This window comes from Neoarius graeffei, chromosome 25, assembly GCF_027579695.1.
Source record: "Neoarius graeffei isolate fNeoGra1 chromosome 25, fNeoGra1.pri, whole genome shotgun sequence".
Classification (NCBI taxonomy): domain Eukaryota; kingdom Metazoa; phylum Chordata; class Actinopteri; order Siluriformes; family Ariidae; genus Neoarius; species Neoarius graeffei.
In genome coordinates, this window is record NC_083593.1 from 14520953 (window position 1) to 14543403 (window position 22451).

Sequence of the window (22451 nt, forward strand, 5' to 3'; positions counted from 1 at the left end):
CTGTAAAACCCAAAAGAAGAAGAAAAAGAAGGTAAACTTGCGCATGCGCACACAGACTTCCTCTGTCTGCTTGACTGCACAAAGCAGGCGATTTCATGCACATTATTTGCTCAGGAATCCCGTGAAATTAAATAACTTCCCAGACACAGAATGGCCTGATATTTTGTGAGATATTACAGAAATAAACATATATCACAGTGACCACATTTTAGAAGGAATTAAATTTCACCGGTTTTATGAAATCAGAAGGCCGTCTAGCTTTTAATTGCCAACTCTGAATACAATCCAAGGTGCATGTGTACCTATATTCATTCACGGCTCTTCAGTAACTGCTTTATCCTGGTTAGGGCTTCAGTGGATCCAGAACCTATCTTCTGTGTACACGGACAATGCATTGTGTATTGTGCATATGTGATGATTGAACTTCAAATTAATCTAACATATCATTATTATACAGTGACCTTGTCTCACATCATGCCTGTTCTTCCAAGTTCTGAGTGTGTATTTCAGGTAGAGCAACATCCACCGTGAAGCTTATCTTCTTTGACTGAAGAATACTGTAAGTGTTATCAAACCGTATCACATCTGTAGAGAGATACAAAATTAGTTTCAGCCACAGATAGCTCTAAAAATATATTCCAAAGGACATCAAACATCGGGGGGGGGGGGGGGGGGGGGGGGGGACATGTCATGATGAGTACTAAAATAGTGCTATTTTAATTCTAAAATTATTCATGTACTTAAGTTGTATCCTGATATATGTGTGTAAGGAATAAAACACAATGCTACTGTAGGAAAATAATCAATGATTAGGTGGGTTGATGTGGTCTGATGTAAAGCAGATTTATTGTACCACCCCCAAATCTATTATCTTCCCTTGAACAGCCCATGCCAAAGTGATTTATTCCTCTCATTCCATAAGAAACTGCTAATACTAACAATTTCATTTATTAATGAATGTCACCGCATTGTTTTTGAAAAGTTTATTCCTAATTTTCATGTTGTGGAACGTTCATGAGAGAGGCTAGTTCCTGTTAACACTGAAGTTATAACACCTACAAACAGTCAGTCTCCCACTAGCATGTCTTTAGAAGTTAATAAGACAAAAAGCACAGCTTGTTATGTTACATGACAAGCTTTTCCTTTGGCACTGACACATGAGATTCCTCCCATATTAAACATCTACTTACAGAAAAACCCTCATCATATTAACTATTAAGTACAGTGTCTTGCAAAAGTATTCATCCCCCTTGGTGTTTGTCCTGTTTTGTCGCATTACAAGCTGGAATTAAAATGGATTTTTGGAGGGTTAGTACCATTTAGTTTACACAACATGCCTACAACTTTAAGGGTGAAAATTGTTGTTTTATTGTGACACAAACAATAATTAAGATGAAACCCCCCCAGAAATTTGGAGTGTGCATAAGTATGCACCCCCTTTCGTATGAAACCCCTAAATAAGAGCTGGTCCAACCAATTCATTTCATAAGTCACACAATTAGTTGATTAAGATCCACCTGTGTGCAATCAAAGTGTCACATGATGTCTGTATAAATCAACCTGTTCTGGAAGGACCCTGACTCTGCAACACTACTAAGCAAGCAACATGAAAACCAAGGAGCCTCCAAACAGGTCAGAGACAAAGTTGTGAAGAAGTATGGATCAGGGTTGGGTTATAAAAAATATCCCAAACTTTGAATATTCCAGGGAGCACCATTAAATCCATTATAGCAAAATGAAAAGAAAGAATATGGCACCACTACAAACCTGACAAGAGAAGGCCACCCACCAAAACTTACAGACCAGGCAAGGAGGGCATTAAACAGAGATGCAACAAAGACACTAAAGATAACACTGAAGGAGCTGCAAAGATCCACAGCGGAGATGGGAATATCTGTCCATAGGGCCACTTTAAGCCGTACACTCCACAGAACGGGGCTTTATGGAAGAGTGGCCAGAAGAAAGTCATTGCTTAAGGAAACACTTTTGGAGTTTGCCCAACAGCATGTGGCAGACTCCCCAAACACATGGAAGAAGATTCTCTGGTCAAATGAGTCTAAAATTGATCTTTCTGGCCATCATGGGAAATGCCATGTGTGGTGCAAACCCAACATCCTAAGAACACCATTCCTATAGTGAAGCATGGTGGTGGCAGCATCATGCTGTGGGGATATTTTTCATCTGCAGGGACAGGAAAGCTGGTCAGGACTGAAGGAAAGATGGATGTCACTAAACACAGGGAAATTCTGGAGGAAAATCTGTTTGAGTTGGCCAGAGGTTTGAGACTGGGATGAAGGTTCACGTTCCAGCAGGACAGTGACCCTAAACATACTGCTAAAGCTACACTGGAGTGGTTTAAAGGGAAACATTTAAATGTCTTGGAATGGCCTAATCAAAGCCCAGCTGTCAATCCAATTGCGAATCTGTGGTATAAGTTGAAGATTGCTGTACACCAACGCAACCCATCTAACTTGAAGGAGTTGGAGCAGTTTTGCCTTGAGGAATGGGCAAAAATCCCAGTGGCTAGATGTGCTAAGCTAATAGAGACATACCCCAAGAGACTTGCAGCTGTAATTGCAACAAAAGGTGGCTCTATAAAGTACTGACTTGGGGGGGGGGGTGTGAATAATAATAAGAAACCTTTATTTGTCACATGCACACTTCAAGCACAGTGAAATTCATCCTCTGCATTTAACCCATCTGAAGCAGTGAACACACACACACACACACACACACACACACACACTCAGAGCAGTGGGCAGCCACACCAGAGCACCCAGGGAGCAGTCAGGGGTTCGGTACCTTGCTCAAGGGCACCTCAGCCCAAGGCCACCCGACATCAACCTAACTGCATGACTTTGGATTGTGGGGGAAACCGGAGCACCCCCACCCAGACACGGGGAGAACATGCAAACTCCACACAGAAAGACCCTTGCCGGCTGCTGGGTTTGAACCCGGAACCTTCTTGCTGTGAGGTGACCGTGCTAACCACTACACCACCGTGCCGCCAATACGGTGGCATCTTTATTGTTGTTTGTGTCACAATAAAACAACAATTTTCCCTTTTAAAGTTGTAGTGACGCTGTGTAAATCAAAATCAAATGGTGCTAACCCTCCAAAAATCCATTTTAATTCCAGCTTGTAATGTGACAAAGCAGGACAAACACAAAGGGGGATGAATACTTTTGCAAGACACTGTATTTTTTAAATTAAATAACACATTTTTAAATCCATTTATTATTAGATTATGTGAAATAGCTGCCTTACAAGTCCCTGTGAAAGAGCTGTTACTATAGAAATGATAACAAATTAGAACCAGTGAGTTGAATTATTATCAGAGCTGTTGTTTTAGAAAATTAAATCAATACCTTCTGATCAATCCAATTTGAGAATTTAACAGTGACATGGAAAGAAAGCTATTAAACTAATTACATACTCAAGTACACATTTAAGAGATAGGAGATTATATCACAGGAAACTATTTGTCTACTTGCTTTGGCTCAGACATCATTATTCACTTAACACTGACCAAAAATATTTCAATGCAAACAGCATTAATATTTACAAATGTTTGTACTTACAAATGCCTGGTTCTTCACACATGTATGATCCATCCTCTGGCACTAGATGTGCATTATAACGTGTAGTTGGCAACACCTCCTGCATTTCTGTGATTTTTTGTGTCACTCCCGCTTTAGTCTTCATGTAGATGCCAAAACCAATATCACCCCCATCACTAGCAAACTGCCATCTAGAATTAAGCAGAAATGAATGAATGTGTAAAGCTTTAAATGACAAGAAGGACAGATAGAAGAATTTAAATGGAGCCATTACTCACCTTAATAAGCAGTTAGGGACAAGGACTTCACACTCCAGCTGGTAGTCAGATCCACGGCGGATGGTGATGCACTTTTCATACTGCACATCAATTGAATTTTTTACGTAGTAGGACTTTGGCACAACACCACCATACTTAATCTGGAAGAAAAATGCAACTAGGTAGGAAGAAGATAGTGTTGAGTTTTTTGCACCGGGGCTGGAAAAGGCAACAATAACAAACAGATCAAAAAACACCCCAATATTACATACCAGTATACCATACAAAAATTGCAAAAAGTTTTCCAAATCTTTCTCATCTCATTATCTCTAGTCGCTTTATCCTTCTACAGGGTCGCAGGCAAGCTGGAGCCTATCCCAGCTGACTACGGGCGAAAGGCGGGGTACACCCTGGACAAGTTGCCAGGTCATCACAGGGCTCCAAATCTTTCTAAATTTTTAAATCTTAGTGAATAACTGCTTTTATGAAGGCAATGAATGACATGGTCATTTTAATATAACTTTCTTGATTAAATAAACACCAATTTGCTTCGACACTGGGTGCTATACATCTTCCATGCTGGATGGGACATTAGCGCATCAAAGACCACCATGCACACACACACTTTTACACACTCACATATATTAACACCTGGGAGAAATTTAGCATAGCCAATTCACTGGTATTTTTTTTGGGGGGGGGGGGGGGGGGATGGAGGAAAATAGACAACCCAGACAAACCTGAAGAACCCAGAAGACACCCATATGTCTATGGGAAGAGCATGCACAGAAACTCAGGACAGACAATAACCCGAGATCATTTAAGCGGGCACCTTGGAACTGTAAGGTGGCAAAAGGCTACCTTCTAAACCAACATGCCCTTAAAGATAATTAATTATGCCTTTATTATTAACACATAGTTGAGGAGTCGCACAGCGACTGGAGCAGTCCGGTGGTCTTGGTCCCTAAGGCTAATGGATCAGTCTGGTTCTGTGTGGACCACAGAAAAGTCAACGTGGTGTCTATATTTGGCGAGTACCCGATGCCTCGCATTGATGAATTGCTTGATCAGTTAGGTGTGGCTCATTTTTATTTAACAAGGGGATATTGGCAGATCCCCTTGACTCCCCTATCCCATGAAAAAACAGTCATTTCCACCCCATTTGGTTTACAGCAGTTTGGCACCCTTCCATTCAGGTCATTCGGGGCCCCGGCGACATTCCACCGGCTCATGGACAAAGTTATGCACCCGCATGCTGTGTATGCCATGGTCTACCTTGATGACATCATCATATATAATGATTGGCCATGGCACGTAAAACATCTTAGGGCTATTCTAGAGTTGTTGAGGCATGTGGGGCTCACAGCTAACCCAAAGCAGTGTGCAATTGGGCAGATGGAAGTACAGTATCTGGGCTTCCACATGGGTCATGGGCAGGTGCGTCCCCAAATTGACAACACTGCAGCCATTGCAACCTGTGCAAGCCCCAAGACCAAAAAGGGGGTGATATATTTCCTGGGGCTGGATGGCTGTTGTCATAGATTTGTGCCTAACTATTTGGATGTCACCAGCCTGCTGACTGATCTCACTAAAAAGGGGGGCACCAGATCCGGTCCAGTGGAGGGAGCCATGCCAGTGAGCTTTTATTCAGGTAAAGGCTGCATTGTGTGGTGGGCCACTATTACACTGCCTTGACTTCTCTCTCCCTTTTATTTTGCAGACTGATGTGTTGGACAGAGGGCTAGGGGCCGTTTTGTCCCAGATGGTGGAGGGGGAGGAGCACCCGGTGTTGTATATTAGTCGCAAACTCTCAATGCAAGAGACTAATATCAGGTACATATGGCAACGCAATGCTTGCTGAAAACGATGCAATACACATGCCACACCTCTACGTGCACTGTAAGACGGTCCCATCGGAGACACCAGAACAATAGAAGAAGTAGGACGCATGTGCATAAACCCCTTCTTCTACCCGGCGTGAATGAGTGAGTGCTGCTTGTTCCCCAAGCGTTTTGGTGCCCCAAAACGCCGGTGTCGTGTGGATGCCAGGCTGAAACGATAAAAAATTTTATCGGATTCACCTGAATCCGTTGCTGTGTGGACAAGGCCTAAGTACAGCACCATTGAGAAGGAGTATCTGGCCATCAAGTGGGCAGTCCTCATCCTCTGGTACTACCTGCTGGGGTGCTCTTTCACCCTCTGTTCGGATCACGCACCGCTCCAGTGGCTCCACCACATGAAGGATGCCAATGCTCGGATCACCCATTGGTATCTAGCTCTGCAGCCCTTCATGTTCGAGGTGGTCCACAGGTTGGCAGCACAGATGGTGGTGGCTGAGTACTTCTGCCACTTGGGGGGGGCAGCTGCAGGCCAGATGGCTCCCTGGCCTGAGTCAGGCGGTGGGGGTATGTGGCAGTGGGGGCGTGGTTGAGCAAAAGTTTGTGAATGGAGGGCGAGGCCAGGGAAGGTGGGTGGCATAGTGTTCTGCCCCACTGCAGGCACCATGACAGTAATAAACTACTGAAGGCAATGGCAAAATCTTCTTATCATGTTAATCAAACCAAATTTCTTATCTTGTTTTTGCCATGTCATTTAATGTCATCCTCCCTGAATGCATAAAATTTAAACTGTAAACTATGAGACTGTGAATTTCTTATACTATTCCATCTTGTAATACCTACATTTCTGTATATACTGTATATATTCTGTATATTCTGATATACTCACCATAGTTTTACAGTAAGGGTTCCCATTTGGATCCGTCAACGTGCCTCCATAGGCCATGGGAAGTTGATGTGGTGCTATGTATTTCTGCAGTACTTCTTTCCAGTTGGCTGTAGGAGGATAAAATGTAGGAGGATAAAAATTATTTTTTGAAGATTTGCCATTATCTCTATCTCTATATAACAGAGATATTGCATCAGTTTTCTCCTGCACTCTAAAAATAAGAATATCAAATGCAGCAGGCCTACAGCCAATGACAACAATCTTTCGACGAGTTTCTTCACACAGGAATGGCTTGATCAAGTTGTAGGCAATAGGAAAGATTTTAGGAGCTACAAAAAATAAGAAACAAAGAATCAACAGGTCGTATACAGTGGTGCTTGTTACAGAATCAGATCATAGCCTAAAATAAAATAAAATAGTTTAAGACATAACCACTTACTCATCTAATTCAGGGACATCATAACATATACATACAGCAGAACTACCTTTAATAAGAAGAACCCTCTTAAGGCCCTCAGGATAGTTTTCCTCAAGCATAGTCAGAATCTGCAAAAGTGCAAATAAAATATGAAATGCAAATATTATCACTTATGCAGAATATTATCAATTACAGAGAACTGTACTTTATTGAAATATTAAAAAATTGGACAGACTGGATGTCATGTCTTACTTCTCCATACAGTTCAACTGCAGGCTTCCAGATATGTTTAAGGCCAAGGTCTTCACAATCATAAATAACAGTTATGGACTCCACTGTTTTCCCAAGCTGATAAAAAATGCTCACAAGATTAACACATTTATATGTATACTGTATTTTTTTTAGATAAAATTAAGATCACGATAAGGTATTATTTATTTTGTAATAGATTTAAAAGTGAGTATCTGATTCAGTGCTAAACAGTAAACAGAACAGGGCAGTCAAATCCTACCCTCTCAGACTGCCTTAAACACTCTTTCCGTAGAAACTCGCAATCTCTAATTTTGTTCTGGATGTAGTCTTGTTTGGTGGTAGACATGAGGAGGCCTTTTGGATCAAGGGGACCAATAATGTCATACCAGACTGGACTTCCCTCTCGATCATAGCCGCACATACCACCAGACACGTAGCGCTCAATTACCTGAACATATCATCGCACATAAGATGTAACACAAAATATACTCGACAAGGCAAAAGTATTGCTAATAAACTGTGTCGGCACTTGAAATTTGTTGTGCACAATTTTACCTCTGGTGGCTTCCAGCTTTCCAGGATTGAATCTACTTTCAAGCGCTTGCGGAATTCTAAATGCTGGAAATCAATCGCATTGATGAACATGCACATTCTCAACTTCTTTAAAGTGATTCTAACTTTAAAGGTATGACAAGAAATAGTGCAAAAATGAGCAAAATGTTTAACTCTTCACAGAGAAAAGTTAATGGCATTAAGGAAGCAAAGTTTTTGTCACAATGTTTGTGTCATTAAAACTTTATACCGCAGCATTATCAAATTATGACTAATTGTTCAGAAGACATTGATTAACTTTCTGTGACAGCACGGCTCTGACAGAGGCGTCAACTACAAAGATGATCACAGATTTATACATATTCACTTGTCTAGTTTCAATAGTAAAAGCTAATTCACTAGGATTTGTATGCAGGATGCGTCACATAATATAAGCCTAAAAATAAACAAATGGGAAAAGATGTTAGGAAAAAAAATTCACCCTGGGAAAGTATTCAGGATTTTAGTAAAAGCTGCATTTTTTCTGATATTAATTTCAAGAGAGTGGAAAAAGAGAACCTGGTGAAGGAATGACTGTTTATATCTGTTATATTATAACTGACAACAAGAATTAACTTCCACAACATTAAATGTAACTATAAATTGATACAGGGCGGCACGGTGGTGTAGTGGTTAGCGCTGTCGCCTCACAGCAAGAAGGTCCGGGTTCGAGCCCAGTGGCCGGCAAGGGCCTTTCTGTGCGGAGTTTGCATGCTCTCCCCGTCTCCGCGTGGGTTTCCTCCGGGTGCTCCGGTTTCCCCCACAATCCAAAGACATGCAGGTTAGGTTAACTGGTGACTCTAAATTGACCGTAGGTGTGAATGTGAGTGTGAATGGTTGTCTGTGTCTATGTGTCAGCCCTGTGATGACCTGGCGACTTGTCCAGGGTGTACCCTGCCTTTCGCCCGTAGTCAGCTGGGATAGGCTCCAGCTTGCCTGCGACCCTGTAGAACAGGATAAAGTGGCTAGAGATAATGAGATGAGATGAGATAAATTGATACAAGTATGAAATGCTGTTATTTAAGAAATAAAAATAATTAATTGTTGCCATTAGGGTAGCGACAGCAACTCCGCTGTATTTTTCTGCAGTTGTGGTCAGAAGTTTACATACAGTGACATGAATGTCATCTTGGATATGAACATCCTGACAATATTTGGGCTTTCAGCAATTTCTTTGAACTGTTCTTTTTCTGTGGCAGAATGATTGTACAGCGGGGCGGCACGGTGGTGGAGTGGTTAGCGCTGTCGCCTCACAGCAAGAAGGTCCGGGTTCGAGCCCCGTGGCCGGCGAGGGCCTTTCTGTGCGGAGTTTGCACGTTCTCCCCGTGTCCGCGTGGGTTTCCTCCGGGTCCTCCGGTTTCCTCCACAGTCCAAAGACATGCAGGTTAGGTTAACTGGTGACTCTAAATTGACCGTGGGTGTGAATGTGAGTGTGAATGGTTGTCTGTGTCTATGTGTCAGCCCTGTGATGACCTGGCGACTTGTCCAGGGTGTACCCCGCCTTTCGCCCGTAGTCAGCTGGGATAGGCTCCAGCTTGCCTGCGACCCTGTAGAACAGGATAAAGCGGCTAGAGATAATGAGATGAGATGAGAATGATTGTACAGCAGTGGCGGCTGCTGGTTTTTAAAACAGGGGAAGCCCATTTTACGCATTCATCGTAAAACCTGTAGGCCGGATATCAAAGCATAGAAGGGGTGCCCCATTAGCACAGTGAACTAGACAACCCCACCTAGTGGCAGAAAGTATTTTTGCTTGTGCATTTCATGTTATAGTCTGGCTTGCCAGGCTAGTGCCTCATATCCTTAATCAAAAATATCAAACATCCAAAAATCACTGGCTATTCAACGAAGAGCCTTGAACATCATACCCTGATATGCAACACAGAGTCTTTAACACAACACCCAGCTGTGCAACACATCCTTGAACATCTTCTGCAACACAGTCTGGAAATCCATAACCAGGTAGGCTATGCAACACACAGAACCTTGAATATTATACCCAGGTATAACCTATAACACAGAGCCCACCATTCTCTTAACATTACTGAACAATATACACACTTCAGATTCATGAACATTATATGATGCACACTATTTATACACAAATTCTGCCCTCCGCTCCTTTTCCAGAAAATGGTCTGTGACCCTGTCATACCAGCTGGTTGTGCTTTCCAGAGACTTCACCAATTTCTTCTCAATGGCCAGCAGAGCAAGACTACTTAAACGGTGTTGGCCCACTGTATTTCGAGTGAAAGACTTCACTCTTTTTAAACAAGAGAAGCTACGCTCTACTCCAGCTGATGTGGCGCCAATAGTTGCAACTAAAGACAGCAGCTTGTATAGTTGGGGCATTGAACTGTCCAGCAGATAGATACCAGCTGTAGGGGTGGGCAAACTTTTTGGCTCAGGGGCCACATTGACTTTTGAAATTTGCCAGGCGGGCCGGGCCAACACCAAATTCATACATATCGAACATAAACCGGAAAAGCTTTAGTGTTATTGAAAGGCCTTCACTGACAGAGACCCAAATGCAGATCAGATTGACATTTATTTTAGTTCTCAGTCAACAAAGGCAGAGCAGAAAAATGTTTGCAGTTCAATAGATTGGCACTGGATCCATCCAGAAAAGTAATACACACACACACACACACACACACACACACACACACACACACACACACACACACACACACACACACGTGATAGTAAGAAAAATAGCACACTTAATTCTTAAATTACATCTTTGAGCTGCCAGGATGAGTAGGATGCCAGTGTATTTGTATATTTGTATCATTTTATACATACAACTAAATTGCATATCATTAAATTGAACTAAATTACATATCAGTACATATCATTTTTGTACATTTCACTGAACTCGTAGATTTACACCTGAGTGTTTTTTTTTTAACCATCCACTTCCAGCCTGCCAGTACAACCAACCACCATTAGTAGGAGAGGTACCACACCATTCCAAAATGTTTGCAGTTCAACAGTTTGGGTACCACCCCATGTCAACATGTTTGCAGTTCAGTGGTTTGGCACTGGATCCATCCAGCCCACAAAATCAAACAAAACGGCTCAAGAAAGCAAAAAACTCCAAACTGGTTTTCAGATTCAAAGTCACTCACTGAAATATTTCCAGTCCTCAAAAAATCAAAACACAGGTTCCAAACAGGTTTTCATATTCCAAAAGGCCACTCATAGATCAGAATAACCTCCACAGGCAAAAGTCCAGGAACAGATATAAGCAGAAGCAAGGTCAGCTGCTCATAATACACCTATAATAGCAGACAGGGACATAAATGAGGGGCGGAGCAGACACCCAAAAGCACACGGTACTTAAAAACAAACACCAGCACTACAGCAGCCACCCACGACAACCAAAATTACTAAGAGTTATACTTTTTATATTATTATTGTCTGTAAACATGTGACTACCATCTTATTACAGCTCCAACATAGTTTTAAAAAGAGAAAGTGTTAATACTCACATTCACTCAGCAACCGCTGAGCTGTATTCATCCGTGCTTGCGCTGACTGGTTGTTAGCATAATTAGCATGCTTGGAGGAAAAGTGCCGTTTGATGTTATATTCCTTTAAAACTGCAACGGTTTCTTTGCAAATAAGGCATACAGCCTTTGATCGGACTTCAGCAAAAAAATATTTAGTTGTCCATTCTTTATTGAACACCCTGCACTCACTGTCCACTTTTATTTTTTTAGGACCACTCATTGTAAAGTTTTATCCTGTGTTCTCGAGATCATCAGTGGCACGGGCGCCAGAATGACTTCCATGGCACGCGCTGCACCACTCTGCAAATGTAATCTCGCGTGAATACGACTGGCTGGAAAGACGGATCTCTAGAACACCTGTCTACGTGATAACACTGACGCTTATAGTTTATAGATCTGCTCAATCGTGTTTATATGATTGTCTTCCGCGGGCCGGATTAAAAACGCCAACGGGCCGGATGTGGCCCGTGGGCCGTAGTTTGCCCACCTCTGTGTTAGCAGCTAGCACTGCAGATCCCAATAAGGCTCAAGCTAGCCTACAACCACGTTGATTGAACTACAAATGAAATAAACGAGTGAATTCACGAATGATCAAACTGATAGAATGGATGAAAGTTAACGGAGCACAACGAGTAATATTTACATTTATTTACAGAGTAATGTACAGAGACATCAATGAGAAGAAACGTTTATATGAAAATAAATATGGACAGCACTTTGGCACACGACTACACTTTCTCGACATCTGCTAGGGACTGACTGATCATGCTTACCGTGTTCCTCGCCGACGCCGAAGTACAGCGACCGCCCTCCTCATGTCTTTCAAACACCACCTCCAATAATCCTTTATCAGCCCGGCTTCTTGGCCCTCCCAATGTCCCGTTTACCCCCAGAGATACCCGGCTTCCCTGGAAGTGACGATTTTGTCGATTTTGACCAATAACAACTAACCGAAATTGGCTGTTCAGAGCCGTCTCGTAGACTGCAATGGATACCCGGCTGCCAGCAAAGGTGATTCTCGTAGCGAACTGCAAGTTCGTCAGACATCACTCAAATAAGTTACAGGATGACATAGGGATAGTTATGAATGTAAATACAATCTTGGGCATATATTATGTTATGCAAGTTATTGTTTTAATGAGAATTCAACGTCGTAGACGCCGCAGTTTGGGGAGAGAATTTTAGGGGAAGTTCGGCTTCCCTTGTTGTCTCTGAGAAATCGCCCCTGTTGTACAGCATATATCTTGAATTTAAAAGAACCACTAGAATTTGGTGAACAAGTTTTAATTTTCTTTGGGTTTTCTGAAATCAACACAGGATCAAAATTTTACATACGCTCACTTAGATTATTAATTCAGAGGTGCTGAAACTTCCAAAATGTCTCTTATCTTGCCAAGGCTGAGGTCTCTTAACTTCCCGTTAGAGATCATGATTGACTACAGCTGGTAGCTTCTCTGTGCCTTCATAAAAAGGGTTTGTTTACAGCACTCATTGGGTTGACTAACACAGAGTAAAATGGGAAAGTCCAAGGAGCTCAGTGCAGATCTGAGAAAGAGGATCACAGATATATACAACTCCGGAATGTCTCTTGGAGCCATTTCTAAACAACTGCAAATTCCAAGATCAGTTCAAACAATTGTATCCAAGTTATTGTGTGGTGTAGTTACTTTGCCAAGCCACTTTGCTTCAAGAAAACCCAAATTGTCACCCTCAGCCGAAAGGAAATTGGTTTGGATGGTCAGGAACAACCTGGGAACCACCATGGCACAGCCCTGCCATGAACTGGAAGCTGATGGATCTCTGTCCACAGTTCAGATCACCATGGACTAAGAGGCTGCTATCCAAGAAATAACCCCCTGCTCCAAAATTGACACCTTCAAGCTTAACTAAAGTTTGAAGCTGACCACACAGACAAAGAAAAAGCCTTCTTGAAGAAAGCTGTATGATCAGATGAGACAAAGATTGAGTTGTTTGGCCACAATGACCACCATGTACAGAGGGACACTGTACCAGCTGGTGGTGGTGGTAGGATCATCATGCTCTGGGGCTGTTTTGCTGCCAGTGGAACTAGTTCATTGCACAAAGTGGATGGAATAAAGAAGAAGGAGGACTACCTCAGAATTCTTCAGCATAAACCATCAGAAACTTGAACACGACTTGGGACTTACAACAGGACAATGAACCCAAACACACATCAGAGCTGGTTGTGGAGATAAGGCAGGCTAACATTAAGCTTAAAACAAGTCCTGACTTCAGCCCTATTGAAAATATATGGACCGTGCTTATAAGTCGAGTCCATGCCAAGAAAAAAAAATTAATTGAACTCCACCAATTCTACCATGAAGAGTCATGAAATTTCCAACCAGAATTCTGCCAGAAGCTTGTTCATGGTAAGCAAAAATGTTTGGTCAAGGTGAAGCTTGCAAGAAGACATATCTCATCTCATCTCATCTCATCTCATCTCATCTCATCTCATCTCATCTCATCTCATCTCATCTCATCTCATCTCATCTCATCTCATCTCATCTCATCTCATCTCATCTCATCTCATCTCATCTCATCTCATTATCTCTAGCCGCTTTATCCTGTTCTACAGGGTCGCAGGCAAGCTGGAGCCTATCCCAGCTGACTACGGGTGAAAGGCGGGTTGCACCCTGGACAAGTCGCCAGGTCATCACAGGGCTGACACATAGATACAGACAACCATTCACACTCACATTCACACCTACGGTCAATTTAGAGTCGCCAGTTAACCTAACCTGCATGTCTTTGGACTGTGGGGGAAACTGGAGCACCCGGAGGAAACCCACGCGGACACAGGGAGAACATGCAAACTCCACACAGAAAGGCCCTCGTCAGCCATGGGGCTCGAACCCGGACCTTCCTGCTGTGAGGCGACAGCGCTAACCACTACACCACCGTGCCGCCCCTGCAAGGAGACATTTTACCCAAATATAAGGTGTGCTGTATGTATATTTTTGACCCTGTGTTGAGTTCAGAAAACCCAAAGAAAATTAAAACTTGTGCACCAAATTCTAGTGTTTTTTTTTTAAATTAAAGATGTATGCTGTATAATCATTCTGGCACAGAAAAAGAACAGTTCAGAGAAATTACTGAAAGCCCAAATATTGCCATCACATTCATATCCAAGATGGCATTCATGTCACTGTATGCAAACTTCTGACCACAACTGTATATAATTACATCATTACTTCTTAAACAATGAGTGTTTAATAAGACATTCCCCGATGGCGTTATGTTGCTGGTGGTGCCAGGGGTGGCAGTACCGCCTTAGCTACCAAAACTGTGCACTCACCCCTGGTTGGCGGCTGACCAGGGGGGTGTCGAGCAGCTGCAGGCTGTATGTGTCTTCTTATCATGACATCCTGTCATGTTTTATTCCTTCCTTATGTAATTGTGACATAGCCGCAAAAATATTTTGTCTCAAAAGAGAAACATAATTGATCACGAAGCCTTGAATTAATTTAGAATAGATTAATGGGGATTAAAAAGAATCACCTTTCTAAGCATTTCTTCAGCCTTCAGGACATTGAAGCTTCTGGCTATAAAACAAAAACAGAAGAAAATAAACTTCAGTTAATTGTTCACATTACATATCAGAATCGAAAAATTATGAACTCAGTGACTTTGTGGCATGGTTGTTGTTGCGAGATGGGCTGGTTTGAGTATTTAAGAGCTTGCTATTAAATTCCATTGTGACAGTGCTAGAAACAGCACAGCACACAACTGCTTCTCGTGGGAATAACAAAAATACAGCATCAACCAACAAATTAGCATCAGAAATCACTAAGCACATCACAAATAATTAAATAAAAATGATTTAATGTGTTTCAGCATGACAGTTGTTATTATCAGCGTTATATCGTTGTTTTAATATTATAGTTCCAAGATTTAAATTTAAATATTTAAATGTGTAACTATTCATTGTATGTCATTCATAGTGAACAGGGCAGATCTAAATCAGTAATATGGCCTGAAAGGAACAAGCAAATATTTTTAAAATGCAGGTGAAGGGAACTACAAATGTTTGCAACAGAAGCATCAAGAATTTCACCTTCAACTTCTCTTTGGGACGTTTCCTAAAAATGGAATTTGTTAGGATAAACATGAACAAAATATTCAATGGGTAGATGTAGACGTGACTACCAGAAAAAAGCCCATATATTAGGCACATATTGCTGACACCAGCTCTAGTAAATACAACCTCGATTCCAAAAAAGTTGGGACGAAGTACAAGTTGTAAATAAAAATAGAATGCAATAATTTACAAATCTCAAAAACTGATATTGTATTCACAATAGAACATAGACAACATATCAAATGTCGAAAGTGAGACATTTTGAAATTTCATGCCAAATATTGGCTCATTTGAAATTTCATGACAGCAACACATCTCAAAAAAGTTGGGACAGGGGCAATAAGAGGCTGGAAAAGTTAAAGGTACAAAAAAGGAACAGCTGGAGGACCAAATTGCAACTCATTAGGTCAATTGGCAATAGGTCATTAACATGACTGGGTATAAAAAGAGCATCTTGGAGTGGCAGCGGCTCTCAGAAGTAAACATGGGAAGAGGATCACCAATCCCCCTAATTCTGCGCCGACAAATAGTGGAGCAATATCAGAAAGGAGTTCGACAGTGTAAAATTGCAAAGAGTTTGAACATATCATCTACAGTGCATAATATCATCAAAAGATTCAGAGAATCTGGAAGAATCTCTGTGCGTAAGGGTCAAGGCCAGAAAACCATACTGGTTGCCCGTGATCTTCGGGCCCTGAGACAGCACTGCATCACATACAGGCATGCTTCTGTATTGGAAATCACAAAATGGGCTCAGGAATATTTCCAGAGAACATTATCTGTGAACACAATTCACCGTGCCATCCGCCGTTGCCAGCTAAAACTCTATAGTTCAAAGAAGAAGCCGTATCTAAACATGATCCAGAAGCGCAGACGTCTTCTCTGGGCCAAGGCTCATTTAAGATGGACTGTGGCAAAGTGGAAAACTGTTCTGTGGTCAGACGAATCAAAATTTGAAGTTCTTTATGGAAATCAGGGACGCCGTGTCACTCGGACTAAAGAGGAGAAGGACGACCCAAGTTGTTATCAGCGCTCAGTTCAGAAGCCTGCATCTCTGATGGTATGGGGTTGCATTAGTGCGTGTGGCATGGGCAGCTTACACATCTGGAAAGACACCATCAATGCTGAAAGGTATATCCAGGTTCTAGAGCAACATATGCTCCCATCCAGACGACGTCTCTTTCAGGGAAGACCTTGCATTTTCCAACATGACAATGCCAAACCACATACTGCATCAATTACAGCTTCATGACTGCGTAGAAGAAGGGTCCGGGTACTGAACTGGCCAGCCTGCAGTCCAGATCTTTCACCCATAGAAAACATTTGCCGCATCATAAAATGGAAGATACGACAAAAAAGACCTAAGACAGTTGAGCAACTAGAATCCTACATTAGACAAGAATGGGTTAACATTCCTATCCCTAAACTTGAGCAACTTGTCTCCTCAGTCCCCAGACGTTTACAGACTGTTGTAAAGAGAAAAGGGGATGTCTCTCAGTGGTAAACATGGCCTTGTCCCAACTTTTTTGAGATGTGTTGTTGTCATGAAATTTAAAATCACCTAATTTTTCTCTTTCAATGATACATTTTCTCAGTTTAAACGTTTGATATGTCATCTATGTTCTATTCTGAATAAAATATGGAATTTTGAAACTTCCACATCATTGCATTCCGTTTTTATTTATAATTTGTACTTTGTCCCAACTTTTTTGGAATCGGAGTTGTAGACCACCAGCTAAAATTTTGAATAACTAATGAGGCAGATGTGACATCACGTGAAACCCAGCAATTGGTGGCTCTAAATTGACTGTAGGTGTGAATGTGAATGGTTGTTTGTCTCCATGCATCAGCCCTGCGATGACCTGGCGACTTGTCCAGGGTGTACCCCGCGTCTCGCCCATAGTCAGCTGGGATAGGTTCCAGCTTGCCTGTGACCCTATACAGGATAAGCAGCTACAGATAATGGATGGATGGATGGAACATATTATGTGAACAGCATAAGTGATTATCTCATTACAACGGCACCTGTCAAGGGGTGGGATATATGAGGCAGCAAGAAAACAGTAAGTTCTTGAAGTTGACGTGTTGGAAGCAGGAAAAATGGGCAAGCGTAAGAATCTGAGAGACTTTGACAAGGGCCAAACTGTCATGGCTAGATGACTGGATCTGAGCATCTCCAAAATGACACATCTTATGAGGTGTTCCTGGTATGCAGTGGTTAGTACCTACCAAAAGTTGTCCAAGGAAGGACAACCAGTGAACCGGTGAAAGGGTCACGGGTATCAAAGGCTCATTGATTAGCATGGGGCATGAAGGCTAGCCCATATTGTCCAATCGTACAGAAGTGCTACTGAAGCACAAACTGCTGAAAAAGTTAATGCTGGCTAAAACAGAAAGGTATCCTCCTTCTCTGCCCCTCCTCTCTTTGGGGAGTCCCTCAGGGGATTTCCTGTTGGAATAGATGTGAGATGAGACTCTGAAACACGCTTTTGACCAAGTGAGAGCAATTGATGGCCAAAATCTAGCCTAATGTTGTGCTTTCCTTTCGAAGATTCAAAGTACAGCACCATAGAGAAGGAATGTTTGGCCATCAAGTGGGCAGTCCTCACTCTCCGGTACTACCTGTTAGGACACCCATTCACCCTCTGTTCCGACCATGCCCCACTACAGTGGCTCCATCGGATGAAGGATGCCAACGAGCGGATCACTTGTTGGTATCTGGCCTTTCGGACCTTTAAATTCGAGGTGGTCCAGAGGTTGGGGATGCAGTTGGTGGTGACGGATTACCTCTCCTGTCGGGGGGGTCAGCTGCAGGCTGGACGGCTCCCCGACCTGAGTTGGGCAGTGGGGGTATGTGGCAGCGAGAGTGTGGTCAAGCATCAGCTGTGAACAGCGAGGAATCAGGTTGAACCAGCAGATGGCCAGTAACGAGAGAGGCTTTTGTAACGTGTGTTTCCTTAGTGTTCACTGAAAAGTGGTTGTGAAAATAAAGTGTACCTTGAATTGTCATGCCTGTCTCCAATTCCTCATTGACCTGAACGTAAAAGTTGTTACATGCTATTTTACTGGCAAAGTGAGGTTGTGCCAGTCATGTGGTTTTGTTGAAAATAATAATTTCTTGATGAAGGATTTGTTTTTCTATGAATAAATTCATTTCAATTAAAGGTTGTTTTTTTCTCATTTTTTTCAATGTGAGGTGAAACTACTTCACCATAAGGTGGATTTTTTCTAACTCTTTTTATTCATATTTACAAGGGGTGCCAATAATCGTGGAGGGCACTGTATATACAAGGTGCGATTTGTCAAAAAACCAGAAGGGGGGATGTTTTTTTTTTTAATCATGAAACGTCACAAAATTAAGGTAACAATAGGCTAACAGCTCAATAACATCCGATGATATCAAATGAATAACACTAAATGAAAACGAACACTAAACCAGAGATAGTAAATTCATTTTCCTATCTCTCTGACTAAATACACGAACACTAACACAACAAAGTTCGCATTGCTTGTCGCGTTGCTGTGATGTTTCTCTCCCTCCGGATTAAATGGACAGTGACTCGAAAATCACTAAAATACATGAATACTAAATGAGCAGTTTGCTCTGATGGCGCAGTTCACATTGTGCCCAGCTTTCCGATTTAAACTGTTTTTTTCTCATCCTTATACTTCCTGTTTCATGGACTGTAACGGATTTGCTTATTTAGTAATTTTAATACAGAATTTACTTTGAAATTATAATCAGACACTCCAACGCCCCCCCTAAAAAAAAAATCGGCTGTGAAAAAGGCGGCATCCGCCAAAAGCCGCGCTGTTTGCATCCCTGCATAGAACACAAAGATATTGTTATTATCTACAATGTATCTATTTGCTGGGGACGTTCGTGAACATCAAAGCTGCCACTTCGGGTCATTTTGAAAGAGAGTGCAATGTAGACCATAGAAAACTGTCACAACATGCCTGTCATGTCAACTTTTTTTTTGATTTGTTTGTTTGTTTTATTGACGGGGTTGTCCCCGAGGATTTTTTTTTCAGCAGAGATAAAAACCAGAGGGGGGGATGATCCCCACCATCCCCCCCAGCAAATCGCACCCAGTGTGTATATATATATATATATATATATCATCTCATCTCATTATCTCTAGCCGCTTTATCCTTCTACAGGGTCGCAGGCAAGCTGGAGCCTATCCCAGCTGACTACGGGCGAAAGGCGGGGTACACCCTGGACAAGTCGCCAGGTCATCACAGGGCTGACACATAGACACAGACAACCATTCACACTCACATTCACACCTACGGTCAATTTAGAGTCACCAGTTAACCTAACCTGCATGTCTTTGGACTGTGGGGGAAACCGGAGCACCCAGAGGAAACCCACGCGGACACGGGGAGAACATGCAAACTCCACACAGAAAGGCCCTCGCCGGCCCCGGGGCTCGAACCCAGGACCTTCTTGCTGTGAGGCGACAGCGCTAACCACTACACCACCGTGCCACCCATATATATATATATATATATATATATATACCCTTAGGTTTTATTTTTTCAAAATGTTTTTTTTATTCTAACTTTTTGAATGACCACTTTTTAAAAGGTGGTGTTAAGTGTTCTTTTACAGATAAAACATTCAAGGTCATATTGTATGTGCAAAGTTCAATATAAATAAAAGTGTAATATTATTAACAAGCCTGTAAAAGATTTTTTTTTCAAAACAACAACAACAACAATCTCCAAATGTGAATGATTTTCCACTTACCTCGGAGCCAGCGAAGCAGGTAATAGTTGCTTTGATTAGGAAGCTGGGCGTATACATCTTCAATTCTCTCACAAAACTACACATATGACGATTAAATTTATAACAGATCTCTACTTTTTTAATGCATATAATAGTTCCTAAACGTGGTGCATTATTTCTATTTGCAGTTTAAGATGGATCACGAAAACCATGCTCACCTGTTCCAGAGCCATAGCCTGGCTAGGACTGAGATTGCCTACATGGCCACTCATTTGCTTTGTATAATTAATAAACCTGCAACTTGTATGAATTGTTCTTTTATTGCTGTGTTCCTCTATTCCTCTACTTGTTCAGTTTATAAGGTAAAGGTAAGAATTGCTCTTTGCCCCCAGGAAAAACATGAGTGGACGTGGTTTATGGATAGCGAAAAGCCACACAGTACCTTTGATCATTCTGAGTAATGTTTGTTTTTGTCAGTTTAGAGTTCACGGATGAGGGGGCCAAGTAGGAAAATCACAGAGCTAGTATGCTTTGCCAGCAAGTCTACTACTGATAATAGTTTTAATTGAGCAGTTATTACATGACTGAAATGGCAACATTCATCACTTTAATGTTCATTTCATTCATCTATAGTACTGTTCAGAGTTACTGAACATATGAGGGCCCTAAGCAGCAACTTCCTCAACCATGTTATTATGCAACTTGGAACAGACATCAGCAGCAGCTAGTGATAATAGATTTTTGTGTGGAAGGATGACATGAAGAACAACAACAAAGCAAAATTAAGTTGAGAGCCTATCAGACTTGACTTATGCTATAAGCTACTATCTAACAAACTCCCATACTGTTCAGCCACCAATCTCATGCCAGGATTACAGGGCTGGATGTCATTTTGGCCGTGGTGTGTCTCTTCCAGACAAAGAACTTGGAACTGACTTCTGGCACAGATGTCTCCGAGAAGCTCCTGCTTAGCTGCTGAGATTCCTTCAGTGTTGAAAGACAGAACTGTGATTGCTGATCCTGAAAAGGACCACCTGTCTTGTTCTTCATGTGACATTGCTTTGAATTGGGGGTAGTAGTTGGTAGTGGTTAAAAACAGTGTGTAGTGTAGTGGGGGGGGCACACAGCAGGAGTGTTCACATCGTGGTCCCTGTCAGGTTCTACTGGAATCTGCGAATCCTGCTGTGTGTACACATAGAAGTGTAGTCACTGAAAAGTGAAAGTAAAGGAAACAAAGCTAGCCTTGAACTGTCACACCTGTTTCTCAGTTCCTCTTTGCCCCAACATTAAAAAAAAAATCTTTACAATCTTGTTTGTGCCTCGCCTGACCATTGCCTGTTTAACGACTCTGCCTTTCACTGATTTGGATTTGTCTGCATTGGGTATGCATCAAATTTGAACACTGTATTGACTTTCCTAAAGTCCATACAAAAACAGACCGGCATTTCAGCTTTGGGCACCAAGACCACTGGCCTGCTCCAGTCTAATCCAATCTGCAAATTCCTGGAGCTGAATACTCCTGTATGACATTTAGGACTGTCATTCTTGGGCCTGATGCAAATTCTTCTCTGTAATCCTGCACCAGATTAGAGTGCAATCAGTGTGCTCTTATAAGGATGCTGAAATCTAATAGACTTTGTGAAGTATTGTGTTCTGTGACCTTACTGAGCCTTTGTCTTGTTATATTGTTATCCTGGTGTTTCGACTCTAGTTTGTATTTTGGATTTTGCCTTTTGTCTGTTTGTGCCTGCCTTATGTTTTTGGATTAGATGCCTGCTTGCTGCTTTCCTAATAAATACACTCTTCTTTCACTTATATCTGTCAACCACCAGTTTACTTGACTGCGCCGCTACGCTGATGAACCTCCCATACGTTTGTATGGGATAACAGCATGTTTTCATTTGGCTTTTAAAGACATTTAAAAATGTTTAATCAACATAAACCTAGTGTCAATTCAAGTATAAATAACATATTTACTGAATATTGTTAATTTTATGCGCCATTGTGATGAGCTTTTACTTTAAGCATTTTTTAACGTTGTGTAATGCAATACACCAAACTCATGGGTACCACCATCTTGGGTTTTTTAGTGATATTCATCACCGGTCTGTGTGTTTTGTTGTTGTTTCCAGCTCGCTCACTCACTGTTGATTCAATCAGCTTGAAACTCATGATTCCCACCTAGGAGTTGTAGATCTCATGTTGGCTTGATTCTCCAATAAAATCGGCTGAACACTTTACTGTCTAGCGCCCGCGAAAGATCTGATCACTTAGGAAAATTTTGTATCCTTCCTAAA

The 22451-nt window shown here is 41.9% G+C and overlaps 1 protein-coding gene across 1 annotated transcript; it reads right to left on the reverse strand.

Moving 5' to 3' along the window:
• Positions 1-472: 472 nt before the first annotated feature.
• On the reverse strand, positions 473-20432 carry sec14l7 (SEC14-like lipid binding 7). The gene is made up of 12 exons (XM_060909462.1): positions 20373-20432; positions 20176-20251; positions 14840-14883; positions 7770-7832; positions 7474-7662; positions 7215-7310; positions 7030-7090; positions 6790-6873; positions 6545-6651; positions 3839-3978; positions 3582-3751; positions 473-585 (listed from the first exon to the last, which is right to left on the reverse strand). The coding sequence occupies exons 1-12, from the start codon at positions 20424-20426 to the stop codon at positions 473-475; spliced, it is 1197 nt and encodes a 398-aa protein (XP_060765445.1). The 5' UTR covers positions 20427-20432.
• Between the last annotated feature and the right edge of the window lie 2019 nt (positions 20433-22451).

Bases quoted from the DNA above. Each gene is read 5' to 3' on its own strand.
- sec14l7 (XM_060909462.1), bottom strand. From the start codon at position 20,426: ATGAGTGGCCATGTAGGCAATCTCAGTCCTAGCCAGGCTATGGCTCTG. The intron at 20,252-20,372 runs GTGAGCATGGTT...TCATATGTGTAG, and splicing joins AGGCTATGGCTCTGGAACAG to TTTTGTGAGAGAATTGAAGA. The intron at 14,884-20,175 runs GTAAGTGGAAAA...TTTGTTTTATAG, and splicing joins CCTGCTTCGCTGGCTCCGAG to CCAGAAGCTTCAATGTCCTG.